General features: G+C 29.0%; 1 protein-coding gene across 1 annotated transcript; it reads right to left on the bottom strand.

Annotated features, from left to right (window-relative positions):
* Nucleotides 1-3064: 3064 nt before the first annotated feature.
* LOC129959372 (uncharacterized) lies at nt 3065-3907 on the bottom strand. The gene has a single exon (XM_056072191.1). It carries the CDS (start codon nt 3905-3907, stop codon nt 3065-3067), a length of 843 nt encoding a protein of 280 aa, XP_055928166.1.
* Nucleotides 3908-12897: the final 8990 nt, after the last annotated feature.

The raw sequence follows: 12897 nt of genomic DNA on the forward strand, positions 1-12897 counted from the left end.
GAGCAGATCTGGATGGCCTTTGATGTGGTGGCTGGTCTGCTGCTTGTGACAGCTGGACATATGTGCGTTCTACTACTGATTTTAAATGATAAAATCTTTCACTGCACTGATCTCTCACATACGTAACTATGGCATGCGCCCTATCATGGGTGTGATTGTTTTACGCAGCCTCATTAGGTTTTCCCGTACAGCTCTGCTTACGGTAAGATTTGAAAGGCTTTTCCATACAGTCTAATTTTGCATGCAAGTATTGTGAAAATTCAAAGTAGTGATGACCCAAAATAAAGTGAATTGAATGATCCCTTTTTATCAAAATAGTCCCCAGGTGACCTGATTGTAAAATTTCTGTTTCAGCTACAATTCAGTCGGTTCCGGATACGGATGACAAGTATCTGGAACTGACTCTGCCACTTTAAATCATAATTTCTTTTTTCATACTACTTAATTTTGTATGAATGTATTATGATGATAAAAATTGTGGATGGATTAAAATATACTGAGCTATTCATCTAATCCCTTGATTCCTGATAGTACAGTTTCGGTTTCAAGTTAATGTAGATCGAGTACCATTAAAAAAAGTTGCTTCTACTATTCTACCAACAGAATTTATTACTTTATCCGTATCATATATCTAAAAAAAATGCTGATCTAAGAAATTCAATCAAGTCAATCAAAAGGAAAATTAACTTCTGGTGAAATACCATGTGCATATTTAATGCAAACAAAGCATATTTAGGAAATAAATAAAATTAGGTTTGAAATAATTAATTTCCTTTTTATGCAATATAATATAACTTTTAAGAATAAAACATTTATTTAGTATGAATTATTCATGGATTTCTTTTTGTACGAAGATATTTCTTCAACATATCAAGGGAAAAAAAAATGACGACCAATTAAACAAAAATCCTGCACGAAAAAACCTCGCAAAAATATCAAATAAATAAAATGCTTGTTTAAAAACATTTTTCCAAAGTCGAAATGCAGAGGAAAAAAACTCCTGAAAATTCTGCAAAACTTTCAGGAAGTAATCCCGCCAAAGAATTGTTTCACATAAACTGCATATTTTATTGTTTTTATTTTAAGTAATAAAATTTTATTGCTTAACATACTGAGCGTTAATCTGTACGCCTTCTAAGAAACAAAGAAAAAGAAAATTTCGTTTCCGAAAAAAAAAATTCTTTGAAGAAATAAGTTCACTGACCAAAAAATGAATTATTGGAGTTCGAAAAAAAATCTGTTAAAAAATTTACAGGAAACAAAAATATTTTATTACTCATTAATTTTTTAATAGAAATTGAATAAATAAATATATTTATTTACTTTTCGATGTATATAATCTACATCTTAAAATGGTACATTGTTAAACATTTCTTGTATAAAACTGTGTGATTTTTTTTCTTTCACATAGATACGCTGCATATCCGTGGTGTGGGCTACAGCGGACACATAAGATTTCGTGGTCAAGCGCACACTCCCAAACTCATCATGGTTAGAGTGGACACCCCATAGAAAAGATAAAGGATGCAGATAAATAAGTAAATAAATACTTTTAAAAATCACAAATATAATTTAAAACAGTATTTTAAGTGGTAAATCTCTTTCACGTGGGATAGCGGTTTTTTTTACGGAAGTTTTCTGTTTTTGCACTCGATTATTGAATTACAAGGATAAATACACTTTGGCCAATAAAATTTAATTATTTAGATTAAATTGTTAAGATATTATAGTGCGAATGCATTTTAAACATAGTGAAATATAATAAAAATAAAAACTTCCAGAAAAATATTTAAAAATGAATAGTAAGTAACAGTATAATGAAGGGTATGAACGAAGTTCAGGGATTTTGTGGAAAACTGCATTTTGGAGTCAAATAAATATTAGAATAGGTGCAATTGCCATAAAATTAATTAGTTTCATTAATGTAATTAAAAATAAACACAAGTAAATAAATACTAACTAACCTTTATTATAAAGGCATAAATATCATTTGCCATTATTGGATTTAGTCCAATGTGAACCTGTCCGATCAAATAAAGGATAGCGTTTATATACAATTTTCTTTATTTACATAAAAACAACTCTTTCTTATCTAGGTTAAATGAATGATGCTATTTATAGCACGAAAATTAAACAAGAATAGTTCCTCGAACAATTTCGGAGAAAACAACTTCGCAAAAACAGTTAACATGCTGCTGGCGTCTCAGGCTAATGCAGGGTTCGGAATCCACCGAATTTCCTTCTGGTGGAATGTTACTAAGAAGTCCGATTCACACGAAGCTTCTCTGACCTCTCCTCTCTTCTCCCTTTTCTTCCGAAAAATCTCGCATTTTATTTCTCACCTCTCATGTCCAAATTGGTACACTTGGACTCCCTGATACCCAATTACCGTTCAGAACAAATCTGAATGATCTCCGGTCGACCTTGGGAATATCCGTTGATGATCCACCCTCCACAATGGGAAAAATGAAGATTGACATCTGGAGGGTTTGATACTCTTCCCTTTTAAAAACACGATTTATTTCTCTGGGAAACGTACATGTGGTTCCTTATCTCGACTCACGCTAATTGGTCACCAGGGTTTCAGGGCGATTGACCTGAGTCTTTACACCAACCTAGTTAAAAAACTTAAAGATTTTAGACATTTTTCTAAATTGTTTGATGTTCCGAATTCTTTTAAGATGTTTTCAATTCTTTCAACCAATTTTACATATGCTTTTTTCCTTTTTATTCTATTGTCGCCTAATTCTCTGGATTTCAAATTAAAAAACACTCTTTGTGCTTCTTCTTTTAGAATTTAAACTAATGAGTGGACATTAGGCTGGTTTCTGCCAGTGATTGCATTTAATTTTGAATTCCATCCTTCAACTGAATTATTTGCCCTGTGACGCTGTCGATATACATTCCATACTTTAATGGGCATATTTGGATTGTCCATCCACTGCTCGACAAAATAATCAACGAATGTGGTAAGTTTGTCAATGCTAAAAGCTTTTTCCCATACAATGCTCCAAGCATCATCTATGTATTCCATTGGCAAGTAAGCAAATGCAGAAATCATTCTTCAGACATTTCTTATATCTTCGCTCTCTTTATATTCCTTTACTAGATCCATTTCTTGTACCTTACGCCACAAACATTGATTAAAATGAAAGTTACAACCGGAAATAGTCGAACTGGGAAATTCTAATATACAACTATTGATGGCTGCGGTTTTAAAATCCAATTTTATGATGTCCGGCTTCCACTTAGGGCACCAACGTTTCACTTCCTGAAACATTGCAATGTAAGTTGCTTGTCTCTTATCAGGCAGAAATGCAAAAAGCGCTGGATAAACGTTGGTCTCAGTTGCTATACTTCTTAAGTCGACGTGTATTGCATATATTTGAGCAAATTGTTTCGAACAACTTTTAAATGTTCCATCTATGAAAAAGATCTTTCCATTTTCCAAAAGGTACCAAGATTCTTCTCCTCCAAATACTAAAATCCTGTTATCTTGGTCATTTTGAAAGTTTAAACGAAGAAAGTTTTCTCCATTAAAAAGCATACGTTTATCGTTTGCAAACTGAATTTCATTGGCATTTTCGGGATTTGGGGTAGCTCCCAAAGCCTTTCTCCTCTCCTTACATAAAACAGTCTTGGCATTGGAGTATGTCGGTATTTTAGTAACGAAATCATAACCTTTCTGATATAATTCTGAAAATTCTTCTTGAAATATCCGGGGAACGGGAACTGATGTTTCTTCTCGGACTGTTTTTCTGCAAGTCTCTAACTTCCTTTTAACTTCGATCTCAGCAACGTTGGGCACGCAGGAATGTTCAGTTTTCTTCAGTACTTCGTATTGAAAATTTGTCTTTATATTTCCTTTACAACGATGTATCTTTTCTTTTACACATACCCAACTCATTCCTAATTTATTTTTTCGGTGTAAACGGTGTGGGTAATCATCTACAACTAAAAATTCTTTTCCTTTTTTTGTAGAGAGTAATTATGTTGAAATAGCTATGGGATCCATAACATATTTTTTCGGCGATATAAAACACTTCATAAGGATCAAACATCTACTGAGAAAGTCCTTCTCTGTCAAAAGTATCGGCTTATCTCTACAGCAGGTGCAAAGCTCGAAACTACACAATGGATGACATGTGACTGATTAGGGAAACAACACAATAGCCGCAAGAATGTCCGCTCTGCCCACCCAACTCCCCTCAAGTGTCCGCTGTAGCCATTGTCCGCTCTGACCACGTCCGCTCTGGCCACGTAGCCCGAATATCAAGAATCAAGTTATTTCTTAGAAATTTTAAAAGAGATAATAATTAACTGATTATGTTATTGTTAGTAATCAAGCACTGAATTTAACTGAAATTATTTTTTTTAATAATAGTATTCTTATATTACAATTAACAGGTTTTTTTTTTTTTTTTTTTTTGAGGAAATAAATTAGAAACATTATGATTGATGTTTGTTGTAAAACTTTATTATAGTGTACTTAAATGCGAATACACAAATATATTTTTATATTAAGGATCAATCTATATGTATTAAGTAATGAAATCATGTTAATATATTGAAAATTTAGTTATAATGTTGGTTCATTGTTCCTACGCTTGACTTTCCACTTTTGCTACTTTTAATAAAGTTTTTTTTTAATATATTTTTATTAAATCAAAATTCAATTTAAATTTTACAAATTGCTCATATATTTCTCCGTCGTCTTTTTTTTTTTTTAATTAATTATAATGATTCTTTTGGAATTTTTGAGCTTTACAAATGGTTTTCGATTGGTTTCAAAAACTGAGATGGTACGATTGCATTTAACGTTTCAAAATCCTCGAAATGTGGATGCAGTAAAGTTAAAATAATGCAAATTACATTTTCTTTGTTTTTCAGAAATTAACGCATTTTAGAATAGTGCATTATTCGGAAAGAAAAATGTTGTATCATTTTATGGGGTCTCTTTGTATTCATTTTTAACATAGGGTTTGAATAGAATTGAATTTCGGCTATGTAACAAATTCAATTTTAACTTTTTTTTTTTTTTTTGAAAGACGATTATTGCAAGAACATGTTAAAGTTACAATGATGGAGCCTGTCCATAAAATAATCGTTTTCGTGTATGTGTTTTTACAATATTTGAAATGAAAGTTTAAAAATGTTTTCACTCATATACCCTTCCAATTCGTACGATTCCAATAACCGCAAATATTCATTATTGCAGAGTACATTTAATTCAAACATCCTTTCTCTGAAAGCAGTGTGAACATCTTATTCCGCTTGAAAGTCGCCTGAGGTGTCGCCTTATCACGAATATCTTACTTTGACTGAGGTATTGTACTCATTATTATCTCGAATTTCAAAATTACGTCTTAAGACACCTTCATCTATCCATTATTTTTTCAAAACTGAATTATTTATTAGTACAGAAGACGAATTTACATCATTAAAATTCTCAGAGTGGAGAGAATAGTAGATAAATTGCTGTATTTGAAAATTTTTTTGAAAGATATCTTGTTTAGCTGAAAGGACGAGCAGTAGAGGTGTAAAATCTTCGAAGATAATAAATTTAAGACCATGGCTAAAAGAAAGTTTATTATTTTATTATTTTTATTTTTTATTTTTTATTTAATAACTATAGTGCTATCTAACTTTCAGATTAATAAAATATTATATAAAAATAAATGGGTTTCTGTAAGTGATTCTTTCTTACCATTTCTCTGTAGCAGATTTTTTTCTGGAGATAAATACGTAGGCCCTATTCAGAATAGAGATGTCATTCCCAAAACCTAATTTGAATAGTAAGTAGCTGAAACAAGTCTGTTTTAACTAAAGAAACTGAAACTTTTGAATTTCATTACTTTACGGGAAAGATAAGATGGTCTCGGATGGAAACTAATTTTTAAGACATATATCTTACATGTCACCTTCGGCTTATCATATCGCTATGTTTCGCGACATGCAAACACTTTTTTTTATTTAAAAGGATCATATGTTTTTTTATTTTGTAATGAATCAAAATTAAGATATTCTGTTCTTAAATACCATTGTCCTTACTTCAAATGTCAACGCTAGATTTTTTTTTTTATTCCTGTTGCTTGAAAATGTAGAAAATAAATAATTATTTTTAGTCAGATCAAGATATCTCTTCCTGATTTAAATGGTTTTAAAGCGGAAAAGAAAAAAAATTTGCATAAAAACTGAATGAATTTATTTATTAAGACTTAAATTTATAGTTTGAAATCTTAAATTTTTCTATGTGTATGAAATCTGCAAGGTTATTTGGGTGACAATAATTTTCTATGTGAATGAAAATATATTAACGAAATGTACCCGATACGAGCATGTGTATGAAAACGATTTTTGTCTGTCACGTGGCGTGTATTATGAATTGTCTTCATTGCTTATTTCATTTGAATTAACCATTTAATTTACTAATAATTAGAAGCGATTTTCAATTTATATCATAGCCTAATTATGGGCTACTACTATCTTAGCAATTCCTGTAAATGTAATTTATCTTTGTCTAAAGCATATCTCAAGATTTTTCAAAGTGAATATGTCAAGACCGAATATTACTTCCGTACTTGAATGTTTCACAGGTTTGCACTGTTAAAAATCATTGTTTTATACTTATGGGGCTCTTTCATTTAATTCGAATTGTTTCCAAAGAATAAAAAGGCAGTATTTCATTCACTCTCTGATGTATTAGTGTTGGTATTTTTTGCACTTATGTTCTGTCGGTGACAACGATATTAATAATTTCTGTTACATTATTTTTATATTTTCAGAGCATAGTTATCGATTAATCGATTCATTTACGTGTAACCCGCTTGGTAGTGAAATTCAGGAAACAAATTATTTTAGGATTCCGTAATATTTGCAAAAATGAATTATAAATGGAACAGTAAAAAGTAGAAAATAAAGAAAATAAAAATTATTTGCTTTTTATAGCAATAATGCAGAAACGTTACTAAGAAATGTTATATGAAATTTAATTAAAGTTAATATATTTATATTATGCGCTGCCTTATACTTATCAAATATTACAAGGCATATTGATAATAAAAAGTACTGATTCGTTTTTATAATTTTAAATTATAAATTTTTGGTAGATTTTCTCCTAGTAAGATTTAAAAAATAACAATGCAATGAACGAAATTTAAATTTAACATAAATTCTAATATAATTAAAGCAATTTGAATTTAATTAAGGCATGAATAGAAGAGTAAAAGAGATGATTAAATCAACCAAGTTTTATCTGAAACTTCCATTAAATCATATGCCAGATGGATATAAGTACACAGACTTAAAATTCCTAAAACCCATCGAAAATTTTATATAGAAAGGAATAAAAAAAGGATGTATTTTTATTCATTATAGGGAAATTTTATAATGTTTGATAACCTAACCTTTTGTAAAAGAATTTATAAAATCTGACATCGTATTAATAATAGAAAAAAGTTGTTCTAGTTAAATTAGCAAAGCTAGCTCAATCAACGAAAAAAAAAATATGAATTTTACATCCCGTATATTTATCCTAATAAATCAGAACGTCACATACAAAATACTCCTATATTTAAAGAATATCTTCTGTGGAAGGGGAGGGGGAGGGATCTTGCAACATGTGGATTTCGGGGCCTAATTTTCTGTTGTATTTTTATAGTTACGGCACGAGAAACAATTGCTCTTCCGACTTCCCTCAGCAATAATTAGTAGTTCAAAATGCTGACCCGGTAATTACATGTTTAAAGTTCAAGTATCCGTCGCTAAAAAAGTTAAGTGCTTGCTTCTGGGTTAGAAAATCGTTTAGAAAATTGTTCGTCTTTCGAAGCTTCGAAATTTAGAATTCATGCTTAAATCCTTATGTCCATTTAATTGTATGGGATATTTTAAGGTATATATAATATTGTTTATGAACCAAAACGTTTATTTTTTATATTTTATTGCAGTATAAATCAGGCATTGTTGAATAGATGACGAAGTTGGTTTTCAATCATTAACTGTTTTTTTATTCACTTGTTTTATATATAAAAATAAAAGCGACTTGTTATAAATATATATAAATAAGCGTTGTAATAGTTCGCATATTTAAACTCCTTAAAACTATTGATAACTTAACAATGAATTATGTGTAAATTTTTTTTAAGACACATATAGATTTTATGATGAATTTTGAATTTAGTGTCAATGTAATGGATTTGTATTTATGTAATCAATCAAAATTACCTAACATTTACAGTGCTTGGTTCTCTAACATTAAAGCTATATCAGTGCTATTTAAAGTCAATGCCTGCAAACAGACTCAGAGATTTTCGCAACAAAGCGAATTGTTCTGTACTTGCAACTCCGTAATTTCATAACATGACAACGTTGTAATTGTTAAATTGAATTATTTATCTGTGGACATGGCCAGATGTGTAAGAAATAGATAATGAGTAGGAAATAGAAATGTATAGGAATATACCTATATATTAAGTATAAAAAATGTGTGAGATTGTAAAATAGTTTATTATATTTAAATAGTTCTATAAAATTAAGCGAAATGAAATTATTATTTATAGTTGACAATTTAAAGCGTTTATTAACGAGAGTAACATGTTTCTGGACGTGAATTCAACAGCATTCATCTTCGTTACATTTCTATATTAATGTAAGTTTGGTAGTTATTGCTATAAGGTTCCGATATGCCAAAATATTTTTATTTATTTATCTTTATGAATATAGGTAAGTTTAACTGGCGGACATTAGATAAAGTTCGTCATGATGTCGAAAAATGCTATGTTATTTTTTTTTAATATGACTCTTATTAAAAATGTAACGATTTGTTTTATTTGTATATTTATCGTGTTAGAAATCCCAGACATACAAGGAAAAAAAGAAGTTGTTTGTCTTTATTAATGTAAGTTTGGTAGTTATTGGTTAAATTTCGTCATGAAGCTCAATACCGTAATGTTATCAGATATTATTTGTTCTCGCTTTATATTTGCTGTGTTATTGATTCACGACATGCAATAATATGCTGTATCATTTATCTTTATTTAAGGGACTGATGTTTGTAAGATGTTTATTAGGTAAAGTTTGACAGATATTGAATGTTGTAGCATTACATTTGTTCTATTTTTGTATTGGTAAATCCATGACATAAAAAAACAAAACCCTTATAAAAGAAATTTAAATGTTATAAATATTTTTAGGGCAATATATTTTATTACACCATATGCAAAACAAATGAGGGAAAAAAATAATTTAATTTAATAAATAAATCGGACAATCAATTTGAAAGGATCGGAAAGAAAGTCCATAATTTTGCTATAAATATTCTTTAACTTAAATATTTATTAAGATCAGGACTCGCTGTGATTAGACAGAAAGATATTGATTGTATATTAAGGATGTTTAGCAGCGGTTATTGTTTGAGGAACGCATTAGATTTTTTAAAAAGAAATCGAGGATTCGTTTATTTTGTTTCTGTACCATATCTATTTTACTGGAAAAATAATTGTTATTTAAATAAATATCTATATTTCTTAATATGCCCATTTGATTTCTTAAATTTTTAGAAATAATTTAGGAATTAATAAATACAAAATTTAATTACGTATTTATAACATTCACGCAATTAGACTATATTTTTTTTTCTTTAAATAGACAAGTTTTTTGAATAGAAAGAATATTCAGTTAAAAATTACGATAATTTAATTTTAAAAATTCGTGTTAGTTTTAGATGAAAATTTTAATTAATAACTAAAGAATTTGGTATTTATTAAAATTATTTTTCCTGTATAGTTTACATTCATTTAGATTTTACATTCAAAAAGTGATTCGAGAATAAATAAATAAAACCATCCATAGTAAGGCAACTGGAGGGATATTGGTTTCCACATATAAACTTTCATTTCCTTGTATATTGATTTATGTACTTTAACATGTACGCATCAAATTAAACAGCACTATAAAGTTTTTCAGTTGTTCATATAATAAATAAATAATGTTCATAAAGAAAAGAGAATTTCAGTGTTCTAATGAGTAGGAAATAGAAATGTATAGAAATAGACCTATATATTAAGTATAAAAAATGTGTGAGATTGTAAAATAGTTTATATTTAAATAGTTCTATAAAATTAAGCGAAATGAAATTATTATTTATAGTTGACAATTTAAAGCGTTTATTAGCGAGAGTAACATGTTTCTGGACGTGAATTCAACAGCATTCATCTTCGTTATAATGCGAAATTACATGAATGATATAACATTCAAATTTATAAGCGACTTTATCATACATTCATTTCTATATGGTTCCATTTTTTGAAATCATAATACACTTTAACTTGATGTCTAAGTGCTTTATTGAATGTTTTCATTTTATTTTGACTTTTTTTTTCCTACTGTTCATGAACGTATACATTTTGTTTATTCGTGTTAGATGATGTGTTTTTCAGGTCCTAATGTTCTATAAAACGAAAAACTGATGCGCATGAAAAGTATAAGAAATTCTTTTATTTAACAACTTAGAAAGGATTTACATTTTCGAAAATTAAAATCAAATACTGTAATGATAATAAAATTTCAATTATTTTTTAAATACTTTTCAAATATTTCAAGATTTTTTTGGAGGTCTGATTGTTTATTGATTGAACAACTGAAAAACTTTATAGTATTGTTTAATTTGATGCGTACATGTTAAAGCACATAAATTAATATACAAGGAAATGAAAGTTTATATTTGGAAACCAATATCCCTCCAGTTGCCTTACTCTGGATGGTTTTATTTATTTATTCTTGAATCACTTTTTTAATGTAAAATATAAATGAATGTAAACTATACAGGAAAAATAATTTGAATAAATATCATATTCTTTAGTTATTAATTAAAATTTTCATCTAAAACTAACACGATTTTTTGAAATTAAATTATCGTAATTTTTAACTGAATATTCTTTCTATTCGAAAAACTTGTCTACTTAAAGAAAAAAAATGTAGTCTAATTGCGTGAATGTTATAAGAACGTAATTAAATTTTGTATTTATTAATTCCTAAATTATTTTTAAAAATTTAAGAAATCAAACGGGCATATTAAGCAATATAGATATTTATTTAATTAATAATTATTTTTCCTGTAAAATAGATATGGTACAGGAACAAAATAAACGAATCCTTGATTTCTTTTAAAAGAATCTAATGCATTCCTCAAACAATAACCGTTGCTAAACATCATTAATATACAATCAATATGTTTCTGTCTAAACATCATTAATATACAATCAATATCTTTCTGTCTAAACATCATTAATATACAATCAATATCTTTCTGTCTAAGCACAGCGAGTCCTGCTCTTAATAAATAACTAATTTAAAGAATATTTATAGCAAAATTCCTTTCTTTCCGATCCTTTCTAAAGTTATTGTCCGATTTACTTATTAAATTAAATTAAAGTAAATTATTTATTTTTCCCTCATTTGTTTTGCATATGGTGTAATAAAATATATTGCACTAAAATATTTATAACATTTAAATTTCTTTTATAAGATTTTTTTTATATGTCATGGATTTACCAATACAAAAATAGAACAAATGTAATGCTACAACATTCAATCTCTGTCAAACTTTACCTAATAAACATCTTATAAACATCAGTCCCTTAAATAAAGACAAATAATACAGCATATTATTGCATGTCGTGAATCAATAACATATCAAATATAAAGCGAGAACAAATAATATCTGATAACATTACGGTATTGAGCTTCATGACGAAATTTAACCAATAACTACCAAACTTACATTAATAAAGACAAACAACTTCTTTTTTTCCTTGTATGTCTGGGATTTCTAACACGATAAATATACAAATAAAACAAATCGTTACATTTTTAATAAGAGTCATATTAAAAAAAAATAACATAGCATTTTTCGACATCATGACGAACTTTATCTAATGTCCGCCAGTTAAACTTACCTATATTCATAAAGATAAATAAATAAAAATATTTTGGCATATCGGAACCTTATAGCACAACCAATACAAAAATAAAGCAGACCTTATAATGTACATCTTTCAACCTTATGACGAGCTTTACCCAATAACCGCCAGTCAAACGTCTCCACGTTAATAAAGACAGCTAATTTAGCATGAAAAACTTTGCACCTGAGGATGTTCCGTTTTTTGTCGGCAGGTTCCTCCTGAACCTGACAAAATGCTGTCGTGTGTAAGCACCTGGCTGCTCTTCCGTTATGAAGGACAGGAACAAGAAATCAGGATGTGCAAGAGGGGGAGGGAAGATGGTACAAAAGATTCGCGGCTCTCCCAGGTACAACTGAAAGCAAAGGAAGCAATTCTCAAACCGCAGAACACTTGTTCTATCCAATTCCACTCCGCTGGGGGACTTCAAAGGAGGTAAACCATGCTCGCACCTCCCGAAAATTGTTTCGGTGGGGGGTGAAGAAAAAAGGACGAGCAGAATTTTCTGGGAAATGCGAATAAACATGCTGCCCAACTGATGCGTGAGTTTTCAGTAAATGACAAGATTTTTAAAATGAAATGGTATTTTTCAAAGAACTTCATTGTGGAATCCTTTTATTCAAATCTGTAGTCAGTATCAACTTAGAATATTTTTTCAGTGAGCAGTTGTTACTAAACCATAATCAGAGGTAACAACTCAAAATGTTTTCAGGCAGAAATGCTTCTTGTATTAATTTATGCAAATCTGTAGTCAGCTGCACCTCAAAATGTTTTGGATATTCTTTGGGCTATTATTCTATACCAATCTATAGTCGCTGGCTGGCAATTCAAAATGTTTTAGATATTACTTGGGATATTATTCTTTATCAACCTATAGTCGCTGGCTGGCAACTCAAAATATTTTAGATATTATTTAGGCTATTATTCTATGCCAATCTAT

This window comes from Argiope bruennichi, chromosome X1 (assembly GCF_947563725.1).
Source record: "Argiope bruennichi chromosome X1, qqArgBrue1.1, whole genome shotgun sequence".
NCBI classification, from domain to species: domain Eukaryota; kingdom Metazoa; phylum Arthropoda; class Arachnida; order Araneae; family Araneidae; genus Argiope; species Argiope bruennichi.